Source organism: Amblyomma americanum, chromosome 10 (assembly GCF_052857255.1).
Source record: "Amblyomma americanum isolate KBUSLIRL-KWMA chromosome 10, ASM5285725v1, whole genome shotgun sequence".
In the NCBI taxonomy this organism is placed as follows: Eukaryota; Metazoa; Arthropoda; class Arachnida; order Ixodida; family Ixodidae; genus Amblyomma; species Amblyomma americanum.
Window position 1 is genome coordinate 5613927 of NC_135506.1, and position 22528 is coordinate 5636454.

The following is a 22528-nucleotide window of genomic DNA, read 5'->3' on the forward strand; positions in this document are numbered from 1 at the left end:
CCATGTGCCAACACGTGGAACACGGCCAGGAAAACTTCGCTGCTCGCCTGCGAACCTCATGCAGAACTCTGCGCGTGAATACAACCCTTTGCAGCAAAGCTGACAACTATTTCCGCAACCGGGTCAGCGTTCCAACTTGCTTCGGAAACGGGGCATAGACGACAACAAACTGCAAGGCTGCTTTGACTTCAAAAAAGGCGCTGGCTAGGCTGAATGCACTACTGAAAGCACTGAAACGCTGAAACCACTGTACTAAGCTAACAATAAAAACCTGAACTACTTTCGAACGATAAGCTTTACAGAATGTTATTGCTTAAAATTATTGATTGTTTTATGATTTAGAAGTTCACATTAGCATACTCTTTCTTTGCAGTAATCATTTTTGGCAGTTCCGGTTCCGTTTTCTAATATGCGCACGTTTGTCAGTTTTGCTTTTGCTTGTATTATTTTGCGTTGTCGGGAGTTGCAGCCTTACACGTGGGGCTGACGAGATCATTGTCATATGTTGAATGAAACGCAGATGTGTGGTGCAGCCTGCGCTTTTTTCTGGTGAGTGGTGGCGATTTTTGTCTCGCTGTGCCGTGAGCGAACTTCAGTTGACGCAATAACCTGTGCGAAGTGACAACATGGCATCTGCCAGCGAGAGGAAAGGAACATTCAAAGTACGTGCTCTTCAAGAAATCGAAGCCAATGTGCAGTCGAAATGGGAGGCCGAGAAGGTATTTGAGGTCGACGCAGGCAACGACGGTAGCGAAAACGGGAAGTTTTTCGTCACATTTCCCTATCCGTATGTCAATGGGCGTCTTCATCTGGGTCACTCGTTCTCGCTCTCAAAGTGCGAGTTCGCCGTCGGCTACCAGCGCCTGCTCGGCAAGAAATGCCTGTTCCCTTTCGGTTTCCACGCCACTGGGATGCCGATCAAAGCGTGTGCCGACAAGTTGGCGAGAGAGATGGAAGAGTTCGGCTGCCCTCCCGTATTCCCCGACGACGCTCCCGAAGACGATGCCAAAGAACTCGACGCTGGTGACTCGGCCGAGGCCGCGGTCAAGAGCAAAGCGAAAGGCAAGAAGAGCAAGGCGGCCGCCAAGACTGTGGCAGCGAAGTACCAGTGGCAGATCATGCAGTCGCTGGGGCTGTCGGACGACGAGATCGTCAAGTTTGCCGATGCCGGTTACTGGCTGCACTACTTCCCGCCCATAATCTGCGAGGACCTGAAAAGGATGGGTCTCAAGGCGGACTGGCGGCGTTCCTTCGTGACCACGGACGTTAATCCGTTTTACGACTCGTTTGTCCGTTGGCAGTTCCTTCGTCTCAAAGAGCGGCAGCGCATCAAGTTCGGGAAACGGTACACCATCTTCTCACCGAAGGTGAACCAACCATGCATGGATCACGATCGAAGTGCCGGTGAAGGCGTCGGACCGCAAGAGTACACGCTCGTGAAGATGAAGGCAGTCGAACCCTTCCCGGCAGTGCTGAAGGCCCTGCAGGGCCGCAGTCTGTTTCTGGTCGCTGCCACACTGAGACCGGAGACAATGTACGGGCAGACCAACTGCTGGGTCCGGCCTGACATGGACTACATCGCCTTCGAGCTGAAGAATGGGGATGTCTTTGTTTGCACGTATCGAGCTGCCCACAATATGAGCTACCAGGACTTCACGGCAGAAACTGGCAAAGTCAAGGTTCTCCTCAATCTTAAGGGGCAGGACCTTATTGGTCTTGGCCTGTCATCACCGCTGACATGCCACAAGGTCATCTATGCACTTCCCATGCTCACTATCAAGGAAGACAAAGGCACCGGAGTGGTGACTTCGGTGCCATCGGACTCACCAGATGACTTCGCTGCATTGCGGGATCTCAAGAACAAAGACGCTCTGCGACAAAAATATGGCGTTGAAGACAGCATGGTACTGCCTTTTGAGCCCATTCCCATTTTAGAGGTGCCTGGCTACGGATCACTGTGTGCTGCTGCCGTTTGTGACGAGCTGAAAATTCAGAGTCAGAATGACCGTGACAAGCTTCAGGAAGCAAAGGAGAGAGTTTACCTCAAGGGTTTCTATGAAGGAGTGCTCTTAGTTGGACAATACAAGGGAAAGAAGATTCAGGATGTCAAGAAAGAAATCCAGAAAGGCATGGTCGATGATGGAAAAGCTGTTGTCTACATGGAGCCCGAGAAGAAAGTTATTGCTCGTTCTGGTGATGAGTGCGTTGTAGCACTGTGCGACCAGTGGTACCTTGACTACGGTGACCCCAAGTGGAAAGACATGGCAAGAACTGCATTGTCTAAGATGGATACGTACTCGGAGGAAGTCCGCAAGAACTTTCAAGCCACTCTGGACTGGCTTTGCGAGCACGCATGCTCCAGAACATATGGGCTTGGAACAAAGCTGCCTTGGGATGAGTCGTGGCTGATAGAGTCGCTGTCAGACTCCACTATCTACATGGCCTACTACACTGTTGCCCACTACCTTCAAGGAGGCAACCTCATGGGAACGTCGAGTTGCCCTCCTTACTTTATCAAGCCTGAAGACATGACACCAGAAGCCTGGGATTATATCTTCCTCAACATTGCCAGTAAAGCCAAGCTCCAGAAGAAAGAAGCCTTTGATGCCATGAAAAAAGAGTTCGAATTCTGGTATCCCATGGATCTCCGCTGCTCTGGTAAAGACTTGATACCTAACCACCTGTCCTACTGCATTTTTAATCATTGTGCCATGTGGCCTGAAGAGCCTCAAAAGTGGGTTCTTGGGATGAGAGCAAATGGCCACCTGTTACTCAACTCGGAGAAGATGTCGAAGTCTACGGGGAACTTCCTCACCCTTGCAGATGCATTGGATAAGTTTTCGGCTGACGGAATGCGGCTGGCACTTGCAGATGCTGGGGATGGCATCGAAGATGCAAATTTTGTTGAGACAATGGCAGATGCAGGAATTCTGCGACTGTACACTTTCCTGGAATGGGTCAAAGAAATGCTCGCATCATTGTCTTCATTGCGGACAGGGCCAGCCGACAGCTATGTAGACAGAGCTTTTGAAGCTGACATGAGCCATGGAGTCAGGGTAACGAAGGAACACTATGACCAGATGATGTTCAAGGAGGCCCTCAGAACTGGCTTTTTTGAGTTTCAAGCTGCCAGGGATAAGTACCGCGAGCTCTGTGTGTTGAAGGGAATGCATCGTGACCTGGTTCTAAAGTTCATTGAAACTCAAGCTGTCATTCTGAGCCCCATCTGCCCTCACATCTGTGAGTACGTGTGGTCTCTGCTCGGGAAGACAACAAGCATTATGCACACCAGGTGGCCGGTCGTCCCTGCTCCCGATGAAGTGCTCCTGAAGTCCTCGCAATACCTGATGGATGCCGTGCATGACTTCCGGCTACGCCTCAAGGCCTTCCGTGTTGCCGGAAGCAAATGCAGCAAAAAGAAAGACTTGTCGATGCACCCTCCTGGGCCTCAGATGGTCCGTGCCACGATATGGGTGGCCAAGACCTTTCCGCCATGGCAGCTGACCATATTGACCACACTCAAGCAGCTCTTCCAGAAGCACAACGGTCTTCCTGACAACAAAGTTATTTCCACACAGCTGAAAGACAAACCTGAACTGAAGAAGCACATGAAAAAGGTCATGCCATTCGCACAGGCGGTGCGCGAAAAGGTCGAGAAGATGGGGATCGACGCACTTAATGTGACCCTTGACTTTGATGAGCGTGAGGTGCTTTTGGAAAACTTGAGGTACATCCTGAACACCCTGGAAGTGGATGATGCTGAGATCAAGTACAGTGATGACCCAAAGGCTGAAGAGGTAATTCGTGAAGAGTGCTGCCCAGGCCAGCCACGTGCCGTCTTCTGCAGTGACACTTTTGTCAATGTGCGGTGCATCAACCAGCAGCCTTCGTCTGGTTGCTTTGAGGCCTTGGTTCCGGTACTGGATGGGGACAGTGCAGCCAAAGTTTTGGCTCGACTGGAAAGGACGGGCGGCCATGCCACTTTCGAAGGAGCCAGTGTGAAGCTTATGAGGTATGAAGATCCAAACACAGGGCCGCGCAAGATTCCTACCTTTGGCTGTGGAGAAGTGGGCAAAGTTGCCATTCCAGAGCGGGCCATCTTTCGAATCAAGGCAGACAAGAGTGGTGTAGAACTTGAACTTAATGGCACTAGAGTTGATGTGGGAAGCCAAGTGTCATATGTTGTTGTGCCTTGAGCAGCAACAGGAGGTGCCTAAGGAATTATTTAATAAAATCATTTCTGCTCGCACGCCAGCAAGTTTGTTGAGGACTATTGATTGAAGCACGCCTTTTCACACCTTGTGCAACTTTCACTGCTTTGTTGTCATTTAGTCGTCAAGCCTTGGTAAACAAGGAGAGGTCATAGATAAAAGCAGTGAGTTATAAAAAAGCTTGTATACCTAAGTAGGACCATGAATAGCAGCAAAAGACAGTAAAGTGAGTTATTTGCAGTTGTTGCAGTTGATCACCGCAACCCTTTCGAGTCTACAGCCCAAACGGATGTAGCTACGATGATATTCGTCATCATCTTTGCTGTCATATACACACACAGTGTACTTTCTTCATTGGCCAGAATTTTTTTGCAGTCATGAATTTCAGTTGCCCTTGTTAGTCCATAACTGCTCAGCAACTGGTCGTTGAATGATTTTAAAGTTAACTGCAATTGGTGGTGGTTTAGCTTTGGTTAAACCTGGAGTGACGCGATAGCTACAGATGGCCAAGTGGAACTTGGTCACATGACCAACCACGTGACGAACCACGTGATCAGCCACGGCGCTGCGCCGCTGGCAACTGTAGCGCACCACGTGGTGGTGCAGCCACCGGGTGGCGGCGCCGCCACGCTGAAGGCTCGAAATGCTACCGTAATGTAGCTATCGCTACAAAACTTGAAAACGAAAGGTCCTTGTTATGAGGGCTCTTTCATACTCTGCCCCTGTCGAAATGTGGCAGCCATGCCCAGGTATCAAAAATGAATCGGCAGAATCACATAACCATTGCAAATCTGTGGCCAACTGAGCGAGCTGGACAGTACTCATCTGAGCAGCAGCACAAATCACACATACATACATGACGACGAAGAAAATATGGTGTCTACTCTTTCTTTGTATTTGCACTCTGCTGTTTTGTACTACTAACCGCTAAGCAACCACAGCTTGGCCAAACTGGCATAATGATACTTTGGTATAATGCAGTGGTTTTCAGTTCTCAGCTGCCACGAAATGTTGACAGTTTGCACACTGCATCCCACATACCGACAGCAGAAGCACGAAATTTAACACCAACGGTGGCCTATTGTTGTGAGCATCTGCCTCAGATGAGGGAAGTGCAGAGTTTGATCCCCAGTGACGCCGGGCACCTACTGGTTCTGCAAGGGGTACAAAATTAATAACCCAAACCTCATGCCTGGATTCTCTGGCATGAAATGCCTGGGAACATGGGTCTTTTACATCTTTTCATGCAAAATAAAACATGAGTCATGTTGCTCTTTGGCCCATCTGGTTGTGCCATTAAAAATCAAACCATCATCATAAAAACACAAAAGTCGGGCTATGCTTTTGATTGAACAGATTTGTTTTATTTCGAAAAGACAGTTCCAGGTCTGACTAGCACTCAGATACCCACCTCTGACAGACGAAGAGTGGAGTTTTTTAAAAGAAGCCAATATGCTTTGTGAGGCAAAAGTGTGAGCACACTAGACCAGTATGCTACGCACAATTTCAAGCACGGTTTTGATCATTCGTCGAACAATGAGACAAGATCTCTTCGGTCGGTTTGCGAACGTTAAAATAAAATATCAGTACGAGAAAGGAAATGCATGTCTGTCGCGCCTAAGGTAAAGAATACAAGTGCACCTTCTCTTGGGCAGGCTAAAACAACTTTGTACAATGTAGCATCACAGTAGAACCAATCTAGTAACAAGGTCTCCAGTAAAACTGTACAAGAACCACGGCAACATTTTCAGTTTAAAAAAAAAAAAGGAAGTTAATTAGGCACTACTCAGCAGCAGAAAACTTTGCCGTCTTAAAACATACCGCAAGAAGCAAAAAATGATGAACAGGTTGTGAAAACAGGTTAAAAGCCATTACTGTCTGTTTAACCTACTGTGCTCCTGAAAATCCATGGGAATGCTTTTTCTAATACTCATTACAAACATCGGCGCTAACTTTCTGCCGCTTTTCTATGGCACTTATAAGTCTGTCTGGCTCTTGTTTTTTTCGTTAGTTTCACACAAACCTGGCTTTGCATTAATCACCAGAGGAACGAGGATAGTGTCAGTCTAAACACTAAAAACATGCTTCTTCAGACAAACTGTGCATGCCTGCAATTGCTTGAGCAAACAGACTAACACACAGCTACGAAGAAATTTGATCGCAGTATCCAGCAAGCAGTTTGCACAAACTATGGCCAATACAAATGTGAAGAAAAACCAGCGGATAGCAGACGCCAGCTGGCAATGATCTGCACTGGGGTAGCAAGATTTGGAATGCTGTCATTGGTGCACGCATGGCGATGCTTCTTGGGGAGCGGTACTTGAAACACCAACTGCAATGGTCTGTGCGGTCTTCAAAGTCCAATGAAGTCCATCAGTAGATAGACCATGAGTATCACTCCGACAAACATGGCAAGCAGGCCCATGATGCCCATAGTAGCTGTGGTGGAAAACAAAGAACTCGTCATCAGAAACAAAACACAGCAGGTAGTGTTGGAATCAATTAAACCTTAGTTATAAAAAAGTTGAAGAGGTGCTGAAACCTCCTTGTTCTAAATGCTCTTCTATTATATGTATGGCAAATTGTTGTATATTCATTTGTATGCCTTCTTATTTACGCTGTCCTGAAGTTTTGTTACTGAAATCAACCGAGAAGTGCTTTAAAAGAAATTTTTCTGTGAACAGCGGTGGCTATGCATTACGGGGAAATGCTTGAACAATGACCGTTTTTCTTCATTATGGTTTTCTGCCCAGGTACTCACCTTGCGAAGCAGATTTTTTCACGACAATTTTATCTATTTTGATCGTTTATTTTGTTGTACCCCTAGGACCATGACGCACAACAGCAGAACCGCATTACAGCAAGCATTCTGAGAGCTGTGGTGCAGAAAGGTTTCTACAGGCATTTCATGCTTTTCTCAGGGTGGGTAAAAAAAAAAAAAAGATTCAACAGGGAAACAGCTCAAAAGGTTTTCCTGCAAAGAACTGGTCATGCACAGAGACAAACTGCAAAGCTGCCTAGATCTAGCCCTGAAGTCACAGGCAACACTAAACGATGTGGTGCACTGGACCATGTGCTACGTGCATTGACTCTTGTCAACATGTACAGGAAATATGTGCTTGGCATCTGTGAAATTTTGTGCTCCAACACATCAGCACTGCACTTGGCATTTATTTCTAATTTCTCAGAACTTAGGTGTTGATGGAATTCTGGCTCTACTAAGAAGTTAAATTTGAACTTTCTTGACTTTTCAAAAATCAGTGCATTCAGAATTTAAAAAAAAGTTAATTATCACAGCATCAAGGCATGCAAAATATGTGCCATAATGCAGAGAGTCCATGGTCAAGCATATTAGAGAGGGAACAGCTGAAAAAAATAGAACAGCCGTGACCTAATGAAGGCAGTAGTTAACTAGACCCTAAAAGGAGGCTCATCCTGCCACTGACAACTCAAAAACCGCAATAACAATGGGTGATCATTATCAAGTACTGAAACTACATAATTACAGATTCATCAATTAATGTCACCCCCGTGTTCCCACCCAGTCAGTAGCTGTTTGTCACTGTTCGAATACTTTACGCAAATGCACCGTTCTCACTCCTCACCATCATAATTAATTATTAAACATTACTTCGTGTTTGCACCCTAACCCACTCTGCTCTCTTCTCATTTTTAATGTGACCCCTGTTAGTTTCCTTTCCTTAGCTTGCTGTGCTGTTCTCAGTTCAATTACAAGCCTTATCACTATACTGCATTAACTTCAGCTGGATTTCAGGCTGCTGGTTCACTGCATGGATTCAGCAAACAATGTGGGTGGACATTTTCAGGCAACTCACCTGGGTATGGTATATGATGTGCCACGATGTGATTGTCCACCGATATACTGATGAGCGAGGCGTCATAATTTCCCGCCAGGCGGCGTGTCTCGTCGCAGGACTTGAGGAACTCCACCCCCGTGACAAAGATGTTGTGAGCATGCTCGGCTCGGTACAGCCTCTATTTTAGAAAAAAACAATGCCACGTCAAGCACATTGTTTTTCTGGTTTGTCTCTTAGGGCGGCTCAAAATGCATTTAAATTTGTCTAGTGACGCAGAGATGGAATGAGTGTAGTTGGCTTGGCAAACTGCATTCTGAATGAGCCTATAGACTGCAATGCACAAAATGTATGCTTCAATAATGAGTGTAAACACAAGAGAAGCAAAAAACAAGACACACAAGTTAGCTTTTGGAAAGGGGGAACTAAGCTACAAGTAATCTAAACGAGGTTGTTTGACAATTTTTTTGACACTGACAAATATAGGCATTCTCCATTCCTATATGTAGCAATGTCTCTGTTTCTTTCTAGAGTCAAACATACATGGTAGGCTGTAGAGCAGTAACATAGCTTGAAAAAACATTTTCACTTGCTTTTAGTGACCTTCAATACCACACTGAGCTTAAAACAAACAAAATCTAATATTCTCTGAGATTCCTTACCATCATATAGTTAAACCAGGATAAAATGAAATCGAAAAAGTTTTCGTTACATGCAGATTTCACGTGAAGACTTGAAAGGACAATGCAGAACCCAAACCCAATAGAAATAAATGTAAATGAAATTGCCTAGCAAGCGCAAAAAAAATCGCCCATTACTTGAAGTTGTAAATAAGGCGAAACATTTTGCGATCGTGTTGATAACACGAATACAGCAGCAGCTGCCACCATGCTCGCCATGGCTCGCACGACACCGATATGCATCGGGTTGGAGGGGGAGTTGGAGGCGCTTTTCCCATCTCTCTCGGCTGCTCCAGGAACAGTTTGGTGAAGTCGCCAGTGCTCGCTGCCACCCATCTCTGCGGTGCCGAAATCATGCGAGCTACTGGGCACGCACCGCTAGTCTCGTGTCATCTTTGCCACATCTGGTTGCTTTGCGCTGTTTCTTAATATCAAATGTAGTGCCAGTTTGAGACATTACAAAGGCAAAAGCTGCAGAAACTACTGTGTTTGCCACAACAAGGTGCCAATCGTGTTGGAGCACGGCACGTTGTGCCAATTACTACATTCAATAGTTGCAATTGTAGACAGTCTTCTCATGGCAGTTCATGTTTTATCATCATTAAACTTTTGCATGGCTCACCCAAGTTTCAAGTAACATAGCACTACCAAATAGATAGTGGGCATAGCGAGTTAGTTACATTCAGGCCAACCTCTGCAACATTTTTGTTACATGGAGTTCAGAAATAAATACCCACGCTACAGTGGTGTTTGGAAATCAATGAACTTCATAATACTGAGGAATTCGCTACATAGAGGTTCATTACATCCAGGTCGAAATTTAACAGCAAAAGAATGTAAGTCGGTGTAAAATTAAACACACAAATATGCTCAGTGAGGATTAAAACAAGTGCTGCACTTGCCTGTAGGCTAAATGCAATGTAGACCTCAACAGCACCGGACAGGTGGCCAACACCTACAAATCGACCGTCCTCACTGTAAGAGATTGGAACCACCAATTAGCAACTCCAAATGCAGCTCTGAAAGAAACAGCTGCTGGACAGAGACCACAATGAGGTGTGGAAAGCAGAACATACTCTTTTGTTCAGCTCACCTGACAGCTAGGCACGACAGGACGTCTGTTCCCGTTGCTCGAATTCTTTCGGGGACGTTTCTCCGCATGTCCCACTTGGCCAGATAACAGCGTGAGGCAGGCTTCTTCCTAACGGCCGCATTTGAAATTGTGAACAGCCGGTAATTGCTCTTGTCCCCCTCGACAATGCCAAACCTGCGCAGAAAGCAAGGCAAAAATAAAACACTCAGCCGTGGTCTTAAGGGCAGCAAATCCAAGAAAAAAAAATGGCTGGCAAAAAACTCTACAGCTTGACTGTGCTGTAGCACAAACTGAAAACAATGAACTAACAGAAGAACACCTGAACGTTAAAACAATGGACTGACAGAACACCTTAAAGAAAGAAAGCAGCTACGTTATGGCTGCCCACATTACGATTTTCTGCACTGAAAGCAGCCCAACAATGAGTACTTTCCAGCACGAAGCAGTTTAGACATGTCAGGCTGTCTAAGCTCAGAAGTGTGTATTGCTGCCGTGCTTCCATTCACAACTTCTGTGGGAACAGCTTTCCCAATTGCCATATGTAGTTTTCTTGTCCACAGTGTAAAGAAGCCTTTGATTTTCCTTCCAGTACAGTGCAATTATACAATTCCATCTGATGTGTAACAGGCAACTAAATTCAGACATTGACAACTTTACCGTTCATCGCAATGATGTTTCATTTATACTTGCCATTGTTATAAACTGCAGAACACAGAATAAAATATGGCTTTACAGCCTGTGCTTTGACTGCCCCATCTTTGTCCTCTGATCATACCAGACTACTGCTCACTACTGGAGCTTTTAAATTTGAACATGCGGCTAAAATGCCTGTTTATTGTGTCGAAGAAGGCATTAACACAACACGCAGTCACAAACGGGCAAGAAAAATTCCTCTAGCACAGTTCCTAAAGTACACAGAGCTTTCCACACACACGTTACCTACCTGCACGCTCTGAAGATATACTTTTCAGAGCTATTGCCAGGTGGCGTGAAGAGTAGCTCGCACACCTTCTCGCTATCCTTAGCGTTCCAAATGTAACCATGGCCATCTCGGGACACCGTCACCACCTTTGGAGAAAATTTCCAGTTTATCGGGCCTATTACACATCATCACAAATCGGTTCACAGTGCCTTTTATTACTCCAAGAACTTTTCCCGCTAGCATGAAAGTCAAACTGCTCCAGGCAAATAGATACTTCGTATACTTTAACTACCGAGATTGCAGTGCGTAAAAGCTAAATTCACTTTAGTCCAGCAACAATCTGGCTCAAAGAGACAACATAATTAGGGTAGTGATGAGATACTAAACAGGAACTTTACTCAACAAACCTGATTTATGAATGGTTTTGCTTTGGTGCCTCATTAATATTTAACAAATCTGGCCAATTACATACGTTGTAAGCAAACTGCTAAAGAGCAACTACTTAGCTTGCTGAAATTACAGAGCCTTATTAAAAACTAAAATTCACCAACATGACAAAAGCAGTAGCATACACACATATATAGTAACTCATTTAAAGGATTATGCAATGAAGAGGATCTCTTCGAGATGTGTGCAATGCAGAGTTGTTTTCCTAATCCTTGGCAAAATAGCGAATTGTAGCGCGTCAATCGAACCTTGGTTTCGTCAGGTGAGATGCAGAGATCGTCGAGCTCATCTTCATGGGCTTGGATTTTGTACACCATTTTGTACTCGGGATACTGGAAAGAGACAAGAACGAGGTTCCAGGGAAGATTAAACAGCAGTAAGCCATTGCTGTAGAACCATGGTTCTCAGAGTCAAAAGTATGGTTTTTCATTGAAAATCTGAAAGCCTGCACAACTGTTCACATTCTGCACACTGTTACCAACACTTCAGAGAACTTCATTAATTGCAAACTTTCTTAAACCAATATCTTGCTCAGGCATCAGACATTACTGAGAAATTTTCCTAAGACGAAGTGTAGCAGCATCACGTTTGGTTCACTCATATCCGAAAGAAAGTCAATGCCTCTGCTCTCAGCGAATTGTACGAAAGGAGACCTGCAAGCTTAGCAAAGCAGTGCACCAGTCTGCCTATGAACAAGAGAGACATGAAGCAATAAGGAGAGCTCGCTGGAAGGAATTTAACTGCCTGTCTGAGCAGATTACCCACTTCATGCAGTTGTTGTCTCACATAGGCCGAAAGTAATGAGGTATAGGTAGGCTCCTTTCTAGTCAGGTTTCATTTTCTTTTTGTAGTGAGAGGTACATTGGCCACAAAGTCACAATTTTGCTGTGGCGGTGGTCGCGCCGTTGCCCAGCAACCGCTGCCTCGCCATCTGGCATGATGTCAGAGGAGAGCGGCGCGCCAAGAGGGCGGTTCGTCGGAGGCGCTTTGGCCAGAGATGGAGAGCGAGTCAGAGAGGCTGAAACAAACCAGGCTTAGCCATCGGAACGAAACCAGGCGAAGGCGACGAGCCGAAGAGACCGAGGAAGAACGCGCAGAACGTCTTGATAAGCGACAACGTGAAGATGAAGCTCCGAGAAACTATGCATTGTGGCCGGGAACTTCAACCGCACTTCGAACTCACTTAGCGTTCTCCTTAAAGACAAGTTTAACCTAGATCTGGCCAGCGACCCTCACATGCAGACCATGCACTGGGGCTCCACATAGATCTGGTCTACCAGAAACAGACCCTGAACTCAAAGTTCTGTGTTGGAAACATTGAGACGGCCGCCTGCTACTTCTCCGACCACACAGCCCTCTTCGTAAAAATTGAAAAGCAACAAAAAGAACGACGAGAAGAAGAGTTGTAAATAAATAAACACACTTTCTACGTAACAATATGTCTTGTTAAAGCTGCGAACTGGGCGAGTTGGTATTGATTCATATTTGAACAGCGCAATAAAACAACGGGACACAACGAAGAAAGGACACCACAAGCGCTGTTGTGTCCCGTTGTTTTATTGCGCTGTTCAAATATGAATATGTCTTGTCTTTAATGTAACAGTGAGGAGAAACAATCTAAACATTGTGCATAACCATAAGTTAACACCAAAGTATAAACAAGGCATTTGCTATCGCTACCTATATCCTGGCATAGCTGAGGTAAGCCACAGCCAATTTTTTTTTCCACAATTTTGGGAGTAAAAATTGCTTGATGCTTTTTGAGCTCAAATTCTCTGCAAAAAGGTCCGGGTACTGATCTGCAAAAGAACTCTCATACGAGCACTGTGCGAGTATTTTACCAATCACTGTTTACAAGGTAAATGAGTGTATTACCAAGCATGTTTCTTTTTTTTTTTGGTCATGTGAATATTTCATGCAAATCTGAACTATAGTGAATATTAACGCGCTGTTGCTGCCTGTCTTGCAAAGGATATCGTGGGCTTGTGTCATTCGGTTCTCAAGTGGCTTTTACTTGTAGTCTCGTTTATCACTGATGAGAATAAAGTCATTACTATAATTATTATTTCGGTAGTAGTATTAGTAGTAGTAGTAATGATAACCATAATTGTGGTTATTATTTTAGTTTTTCATGTCATTTCTGCAGCAAAATAGAGTTTACTGTAAGGAGGGACAAGGAGATTAAATGGAAAAAATCTTTTAAAAAAATCGCATTTTAGAAAACACCAGATTTGGTACCCATAAGGCCTTTTCAATTATATCTCGAAAAATTTTCCCTGGAAACAACCCAGAAGTGACTTTAAAAAATGTTTTTGTAACTGCAGGTAGCAAAAAAACTGGCTGAAATCTCCATGAAAATGCCAGTTTCCTCAAAAGTGTTTTTTGACCTGACTGCCCTGCTTGCGTGACAACGGGTTCATGGACTTTCATGGAGTTTGTTGCACTGTGTTCCTTGAAAAATTCTTTATGCAGTGACTTTCCTCTATTTTTGAAATACTTTCCCATTTGACAATGATGAGTGCATTATGCAAGTGTGCATCTAACATTCTGTGTAGGAAAAAATGAGGCCGCTAAAATACGAGGTGTGACACAAAAGAAACGAGACTAAGTGTGTAGCTTGAAAAAAGAGTGGAGTTGGCAACAACTGTTTTGCTGATGTCATCCCACGCACCTCCTCAATTCATGCAGCCAGTTTCAATGGAACTGATCACGCCAGTTGGGAGTGCTGCGTCCTTGCAACTGCATTCTGCCGGAAAAATGTCTGATGTAAAAACCAAACAGCGAATCAACGTCAAGTTTCTTGTGAAACTTAAGAAATCAGCCATGGAAACGTTTCAAATGTTAACCGAGGCTTATGGAGATGAAACATTGTCTCGTGCACGTGTTTGAATGGCATAAACGGTTTTCAAAGGGAAAGGACAGTGTGGAAGATGATGAACATGCTGGGCGCCCAAGGTCAGCGATTACAGACCAAAACATTGCCAAAGTTCGTGATGTGATCCGTGGTGACCGAAGATTAAGTGTTCATGCAGTGGCGGAGTTGGTTAACTTGGATAGTCAAGTTGTTCGACGCATTTTAACGGACGAATTACACATGAAGATTTGTGCAAAGGTTGCTCCAAAGTTCTGTCCGATGACCAAAAACAGTGCCGTAAAGACGTGTGTGTGGACATGTTAGAACGCACTGCAAATGAGCCAAATTTGTTGCAGTCTGTTGTAACGTGTGATGAGACATGGATTTTTACCTATGAAACAGAAAGTAAGCGGCAGTCAATGCAGTGGAAGTCTCCAGGATCCCAGAGACCCAGAAAAGCACGCATGTCAAAATTCAAGGCAATGTTAATAGTTTTCTTCGACATTAAATTGTAATGATTGAGTGGGTGCCCAGTGGTCAGACTGTTAATCAACACTACTACATTGAAGTACTAAAGAGACTTCATGAAAAAATTAGCAAAAAAGGTCACAGTTGTGGAGTGATGAATGGCTGTTGCACTAGAACAATGCACCCGCTCACACGGCCCTATCTGTCAAGCAGTTTCTGAGCAGCAAGAACATTACTGTGATGGGGCATCCTCCTTATTCACCTGATTTGGCTCCATGCGACTTTTTTTTTTTATTTCCTAAAGGTAAATCTTGCTTAAAGGGAACCCATTTTACCTCAGTAGAAGAGGTTCAGGCAAAAACGGAGGAACTCCTGAAGGGCCTTCCAAAAACCTCGTTCCAAAACTGTTACCAGCAATGGCAGCACCGAATGCAGAAGTGTGTGAATGCTGAAGGCGACTACTTTGAAGGTGATAATGTCACAGAGAACTGATTCTGTAAGTACAATAATTTATTGGACCAATCTCGTTTTTTTTGGGTTACACCTCGTATTAAGAGAATGTCGCTGCATTAACCATTCATTTGGGTAAAACTTAAGAGTGACTGCAGGCTCCTATCATGTTTCATTGTCATGCCACGCTTTCTGCAAGTTTGGTATAGCAATGCAGCATATAAAATTTTATAACGTAGAAGCTACTACAGATAGGTCAGTAAATTTAAGCATTGAGTGGACTTCCCATAAGTGTGCCAAATTTCACTGCTCTACACCAAAAAATGCAAAATTTCATCTCTGATCCCCAAATCCTGCCTTAAGCACTTGTCTTTGTGCGGGGCATAATATGTTTCATTTCTTGCAAATTATTATTTCAGAATCAATATTAAAATGTCACGCTGCACTAAAACTGTTTGCTGAGCCAAGTATATTTCCCTTTTCCCATTTACTAAAATCATACCGTAGCATACATTGCAATCTAATGCATAGCACTTCTGCATTTCTGAAGGAAGACCTGCCTGCTTACACTGCGGAAAGATTAATTCAACAACCCAGCGATCACTTTAAATGTACGCTTACCTTTGGGCAGGACACCGTAAGTGTGGGTAGTGTGTCATGCAATAATGCGAATAAGAGGTTTGGTCAGTACCATTATTTTGGTCTCTCAATTCTAAAATATACTTTTCAAAATTATCATCAAATTAAGCCACATTATGAATAACAATTTTTAAAAGAATGATTAAAATCACTAGTTAACTGAAATCACCACTCAGGCACAAGTACGATACCAACTAGCTATCATGCTATGTCTTCAGCTTTGTGCATTGGAAAAATATGTTTGCTGCAGTCGATCTCATAAATTCTTTGCTACACTATGAAAGACTGACCTTTTCATTCAATCAGGAGAGTGCGTTAAACGTGTTCCTCTGCACCTCATCGTCTGCTTGTCGTCTGCTCGCAGCGCATTCTGATGTGGTTGGAAAAGGGTATAAATAAATGCTGCCTACGTACTGAACACTAAAGGAACATGCGGGACCTTTAAGAATTATGCGGGATGATATGCTATTTGTCACACATGCAACCATAGATGCCATGATAACTTCAACCTAGTGGCGCTGTCTGGTTTTTAGAATGGTAACCATTTCAGTCAACAAACTGACACTCCTCTTCAGGCCTTATAGCAGTAGAATTGTCACTTGAAGTAAAAAACAAAGCAAATTTATCACTCATGGATTTTGCTGTAGGTGAGATTAGACAAAACAAAAGCCTGATGCCCCATTTATGACCAGTGAACATACTAAAAAACCCAGTAACAACAATGAATTCAATCCGAAGCGCGAGGTCCTGCTTCAAAGCACGCTGCCATGCTGAAAAAGCCGTTTTAGTGTATGAATGAGTTCTGCATGCTAAACTTGGGAAGCAGCATACGTAACACAGGCATACGCTATGGCTCAATTTGAAATAGCATTTGGTGCGTGCGCACTTTAAATCACATTACCCCATATGCCCATTCGCCCACTTTATACTGGCGCTATATTCTGCACGCTCAGAACATTGCCTCCTCACTCATCGCAGCCATGGCAGTGCTGCAAGAAACTACTGATATGGAGTATACAAGGTGCATTTTCGGGTATAAATAGTATTTCGGCTGATTTTTCGAAATCTGTTCGTGGAGCAAACATTTGGTGAAACTGGGTTTCACCCGAAAACAAAGAACCCTAAGTGTAATTCACCTGGTATCTGACAAAATTGGTCACAACGGTCACAAGTAGTTTATGTGCAAGATACATGCACAAACAAGTAGGCATTTCAAGCAAGACCTTTTATAAGCGCTGACAAAACAAGTGTGACACATTGCAACAAGGAGGTCTTTTTCGTCACAATTGGACGTAGTTTGTACTTTCCATACTTGCTTCTTACTGCCACGCTTCACTTCAACCACCAAATGTTATTAACATACAACAGACATGAATTACAAGAGAAAAGCAAGAAAAGGTATGACACCTGCATTAAACCAGTTGTACTTGAACATGTGCTCAGACACTTATTCTGCAGGTTCACAGTTGTGCAGATACAATGCAGTGCCGAATTTATATAATACAATGGAATTATAATTTTATGTGATGTTTTTACCCCGTGCAAAATTTTTAACAGGCCAGAAAATGAGTTTCGATTTGCCAAAGTTGTTGCTTGCCACACAAGAAAAAAAAAAACGGAGGGTACACATAAAGGTATTTCGCGATAGTGCAGTGGGTTAATTCCCATATATGCAGAACTAGTCATTCTCTACTTTACATTCATGGGTCGCTAGGAGTCTTCATACTACTCTGGACATGGTGGTGCAGCAGTTAGGCGATGCACCACCACTGCCCTGTGATGGCAGGTTCTACCACGGGTGGAACCAATCATAAATATAACTGCTGCCTGCCGCAATGGTCAGTTTGCTACAATCCGGTTGGCAAGTTGTGATGACACCACAAGGTCATGTGACCTAGGTGGCAAACATACGTTGCAGGAGAGGCCGGTTGCTCAGGCCACGGATGCTGAGAGGCTTCGAACAGTCACCGCCGCCGCTGACGGACAATTTTTTTTCTGCCATGGAGCTACCAACACTCTCACGTTAAAAGAAAGGAGTGGAAGGGGTGAAATGTCAAGAATTTCAAGCACAGCGAAGCATCAGTTACTGACCTTCCATGCCCGAAGGCAGCCATCTGCACCGCCAGTGAACAGCATCTCTGCCTCAGGGGCGAACCGCACCACCTTCTGGAAGGGCTCCTGTTTTGGGCTGAAATCCGTCTGAAAGCTTGTGTCCGGGCGGATTGAGAAGCCAATCCGGACGCTGTTGGCATTTGAGTCTGGCTCCGGCTTGGCAGTGTCTGCGGGCTCGTGCACCACACCGTTGGAAACGGCCCCATTCTCCACCTTTTCTGGTCTGTCACCCTCCCCGTGGTCCTTGCTTGACGACGTAGACTCAGACCTACGTCTCCGTCTCAGCGAAGATGACGAACCTCTTCGGTCTGTTGGTGAGGAATGGCAATAAAATTAAAATGGCACTGCACGCACTGAGGATGAGAGGTAGTAATCCCGCCCAACAACGATCATCATCAGCAGTTAGGTTGCATCCACTGCAAGACAAATGCCTCGTCCAAGCAAACTTCCTCTTTAGACCACCAGCTAAATGTTCACTGCATTACATAACCCAATCAGGTAAATTTTTTTATTAAATAGAATATCATTAATGCAAGTTTGTGGTTTAGTCCACAACAAGCTGAGCTTTACACCCAAGAGAGCTGGAAGCCTTGCCATAAATGCCTTTAGAGGACAGCCCCCATCTCAGAGCTAACTCCAAGTCCATGGCCTAAAACTACAGCAGTGTACCCGAGCCTTGGTACATGTTTCTGTTTCTGCAAACAACACAAAGCACACCCTGCTTATTCCGGGAATATAGTTTCAGCCTTTACAATCAACAACACAACAGCTAAGCCAATGTTTGCTCATGCATTTGGGAACTTGTTAACTTGTTGCAAAAATGCCAAATGACTAAATACGCACCAAAATGCAGTGAACAAGCATTACTACTGAAATTCAAGCTGTCGTATGTAATCACATCCGATATAATGAATGTGAATTTGTGCACATACAGAATAAAAGAAAAACACAAGGGCTTTCATGATGCATTCTCTGTTATGTTTACTGTCTTACGTAAACCTACTGATATCAAGAATATGCGAGAACTCTTACCAAGAGAATATCTTACCAAGATGCAAGGAGCTAAATAAAAAAGACAAGTGTCCCAAAGAAACTTCTATTTAATTTACTACATCCCTTGTTTCAGTGACACAGCACATAAAGTCACTGCAGTTGACCTTATCTTACCAAGATGCAAGAAGCTAAACAAAAAAGACAAGTGTCTCAAAGAAACTTCTATTTACTACATCCCTTGTTTCAGTGACACAGCACATAAAGTCACTGCAGTTTACCTTAGCTTGCCAAGATGCAAGGACCTTGGCTCACCTTTCCATTCCTCACTGCGTAATGAGCCCATGGTTTTTATTTCAGTATGAAAAAAAAGTATAGCCTGCACAATAAGTCAGCAGCTGTTTATCTGTTCACATGGCAGGCTTATCTCTTAGCAGGGCAAAAAGTTAAAAGAAGACTGTTAACAATGTATATCCCACCACAATGGTAAATAAATAATAAAAGTAGACTTTTCACACTGATAAAAAAAACAAAAGAGAAAACCTCAATCTTTTGCATGAAATAGTCCCCTTCCATAGTGAACACACTTAGGTTATGACTAATAGAGAGACTGAGGCTAGGTGGGGAGGAATTCTGCATGTGATGAACTGCACCACAAAAATCAAGATTGCAAATTCGATGTCACCGCATCTCAAAGAACCTCAGGCAGTTGACATTAACCCAGAGCCTGCCACTATGGTGAGGCCCTTAACATGCATTTCCTTTCCTGTAACACAATTATTATTATTATTATTATTATTATTATTATTATTATTATTATTATTATTATTAAAAACAAAAAATGACTGACAGCTCTATGTATATGTCATCTCTTGGTTTTTCATCTTCCCATTGTTTTGATGCTAGAACATATTGTGCTGTAAAGCTTGCAGCTGCACAATGCAATGTGGAAGAACAGGCAACGTATACCTCGTTCCGACTTGCTCTCGGCCTCTTCCTCTTGGCAGTCCTCGAGTAGGCAGTAGCGCATGGTGTATATCCGGCAGTGCTCATCCGCACCCGCGGCCAGAGCGAAGCTTTTGCGACCCTTGTGGAAGAATATGGTCGAGTTCATAATGGCGCAGTCGCCCGTTGAGTAACGGGTGACGGGCTCCGCCTTGCATGTTGTTTTCGTTGGCACCAGCTCGTATATCTCCTAGAAAAGGCCGAGCAAATATTAAAAAACAAAAAACAGACTATTAAGGTGACTGAGATGCATAAAGAGGTGCAACACACCAGAAAACGCTTTTTAATTACGATCCATTTATGCCCGCACAGTAATTGCCGTATAAGTCAATAGCACCTCAATTTTGTTTCAACCTCCTGTGGAGGGATAGTCAAAGGCATACTAAGAACAAATTAAACTTGGCCTGTATCAATAGACTACTATATTCTAAAGACAATGAGGCTACTTTCACTGAAAATAGAGATTTTAAAGGTAGCAAATCCCAAAAAATGAAACGCAAGTGTCACAAACACTATAGTAGGATACAACTTAAAAAACGGCAGTTGTTAACACTGGGCCACAGTCCATGGCATTCTGTATTAGTTCGATAGGCAACTACACCAGTAAAAAAAATCAGATTTGTAATGTTTGACTGTAGTAATCAAGCCAGGTATTAAAAATCTAGAGCTTATATTTTTTTTCTTTTCTTTAGGTAACCAGAAAAGTTTTAACTGTGGACTACTTTTTTGTCGGGGAGTAATTCTGTGCAGCGTTAATAAATGTGGGCACGCTTCACTGCAGACTTAAGTTTTTGTAAGCACACTGAGTTTTGTCAAGACTGTATCCAGCCGCGAATCCCTGACAATAGGCTACAGTGCTTTAAGTTTCCAAATAATGATCACAGAGTCCCTCTGAATCTCAAGTTTGAACCATAGGCAAGGCAAATTGTGAATCCAATTTTCTCAGAAATAAATGCATCTTTAGCTGCTAGACGAACATCAACATAGCCAGAGAGCCACATAATTGATTTTTACTAAGAACAAAAGTGTGAAAAGTACTTGTCCTAAAAGGACTCAATTGTGCTGCCGAGCCAAGCACAAGGCTGCCAGTTTAATTTCGAGCTTCCCCTTTCCCCACTCAAGCTATCAAGCTAGGGCCAGGTCATGGACAGTTTTCAACGTTGGTAAAGTTGCTTAACCATCCAATAAAATGAGCTGCACTGACTGCTCCGAGATAGAGGAAGAATGTATAAGCTTTTGGTGCATACTAAGGGAGTGCAATTGTGGTCAAAATTAATGCGGAACCCTCTGCTATGGCTTGGCACAGAACACTAGCACAGCTCTGACAAGCAACAAATACAGCGATTAAGAAACGAACCAGGGTCTCCTCTGAGACCCACAGACAGTGTCAGCACGTCTTTGTCATATTATTTAGCCTTCTCTCAGGGACACAAATTTTGAAAACGAAAAAGAACTGCTAGAACTGAAAGTGTAGGAAACTAACATCACATTTTGTTCTCATCAGCATAACTGACTTTCAAGCAGCATATTTTAAATAACGCGGCACTTCGTACAGGAGAACTAGAGCTGAGTATTAAAAACCCCAAGTTCCACCTAATATTTCTTTGGCATTTACTACAGAAGGCATTTTGTAGATATTTCTTTTTTCTTCTGTCCCGATAACACGTCACGCGCGGTGCGCAGCGATCACCATTAAGATGAGGAAAATAAAAACTTCCGCCACTGCCACTAGAGTAGCGCTTGCGCGAAGGACAAATGTGACGTCACAGTGACGTTTACTTGACGTTTACAAGTCAGATTACGGCGCGGAGAGAACGAGTGACAGCAGCAAAAGGCGAATCTTTCAATGAAGAGATTTTGCCAAAACAAAACTAAACTACACTACATTTCAGAAAGCAGATAGAGGGAATAGTATAATTTTGTAGTCTACTCTTTTAGCACAACGAAACTGGTGCCGTTAATTCATTTTGACGGACGCTTCCCTGATTATCCTCTGATACTTCACAAGGCAGGCTAATCCGTTTATCTAGCACGAAAAGGAAACTGTACCCCGACGGCGCACGGGATGTCATTATCTAGAGACAAGGCAGGCGCGAAACTGCCCAGACAGCCTTGACTAACGTGTCCTCCCGAGCAGCTTCTGCAAGGCCGGTGTGTGTTCTATCACTTATGCGCACCCATTCAGCAAGAAATCGCGAAAACGCATCGTCGTTTAATACATTCCGATATGAAGGAAACGAAAGCCCGTTTTAGTTCCCAAAATAGTTCAGCTGCTCTCGTGACGTCATGACAAGCTAGCGAGATGAGAAATGTAGACTCAGCTGCAGTTCTCTTTTGACACGTATGTGGAAGTGAGAGCTCATCACAGGTGTTAGTCGAGCCGAAACTAGTTCGGTGAAATGAGCCGGTCCCAAGAGATGAACCACTTACAATTTTGTTGGGTATGCCTGTTCTTGACTTTCCGCCGCCTCCTGTGACAAGTATGTGCCTTTCCGTGATAGCATTTATCGAATACAGGGGGAAATTGACACGGGCTAACAGCTCGCCCGACTTGGACGGCGCCATCTTGACGTGCTAGTGCGTGGAACTGCAGGCATCCCTCTAGCAACAAGAGGTTCAAGTAACTATTTTTAGAAATTTATGACTAAATAAGCAACTTTTTGTTAAAAAAAATAAAACTATGCTCCTGGTAAAATTAATTTATTACTTTAAAGTTGCTTCAACAACCTGTGGTTAGCAAGAAATAAAGTTTACTGCAAGTATTAAGTTCTACACGTTGTTAGCAGATGGCGCGGTACACTTTCTAATTTCAAGCCATTGTCGGTTAGTATTTGTCCAAAGG

General features: G+C 43.8%; 2 protein-coding genes across 2 annotated transcripts; one reads left to right on the plus strand and one right to left on the minus strand.

Moving 5' to 3' along the window:
* The first annotated feature begins 407 nt into the window (after positions 1-407).
* On the plus strand, positions 408-4254 carry LeuRS (Leucyl-tRNA synthetase). The gene has a single exon (XM_077639571.1). It carries the CDS (start codon positions 627-629, stop codon positions 4194-4196), a length of 3570 nt encoding a protein of 1189 aa, XP_077495697.1. The 5' UTR covers positions 408-626; the 3' UTR covers positions 4197-4254.
* Positions 4255-5550: 1296 nt separating this feature from the next.
* Positions 5551-22286, minus strand: LOC144106383 (guanine nucleotide-exchange factor SEC12). The gene is made up of 9 exons (XM_077639174.1): positions 22117-22286; positions 19651-19876; positions 17671-17999; positions 11417-11500; positions 10743-10867; positions 9800-9973; positions 9609-9681; positions 8048-8207; positions 5551-6650 (listed from the first exon to the last, which is right to left on the minus strand). Exons 1-9 carry the CDS (start codon positions 22249-22251, stop codon positions 6565-6567), a joined length of 1392 nt encoding a protein of 463 aa, XP_077495300.1. The 5' UTR covers positions 22252-22286; the 3' UTR covers positions 5551-6564.
* Between the last annotated feature and the right edge of the window lie 242 nt (positions 22287-22528).

Excerpts from the sequence above, each read along its gene's own strand:
- LeuRS (XM_077639571.1), top strand. The coding sequence starts at position 627 with ATGGCATCTGCCAGCGAGAGGAAAGGAACATTCAAAGTACGTGCTCTT.
- LOC144106383 (XM_077639174.1), bottom strand. The coding sequence starts at position 22,251 with ATGGCGCCGTCCAAGTCGGGCGAGCTGTTAGCCCGTGTCAATTTCCCC. Across the intron at positions 18,000-19,650 it reads CGAGAGCAAGTCGGAACGAG|ACCGAAGAGGTTCGTCATCT; the intron begins GTATACGTTGCC and ends CCTCACCAACAG. Across the intron at positions 10,868-11,416 it reads TCTCACCTGACGAAACCAAG|GTGGTGACGGTGTCCCGAGA; the intron begins GTTCGATTGACG and ends TTTTCTCCAAAG.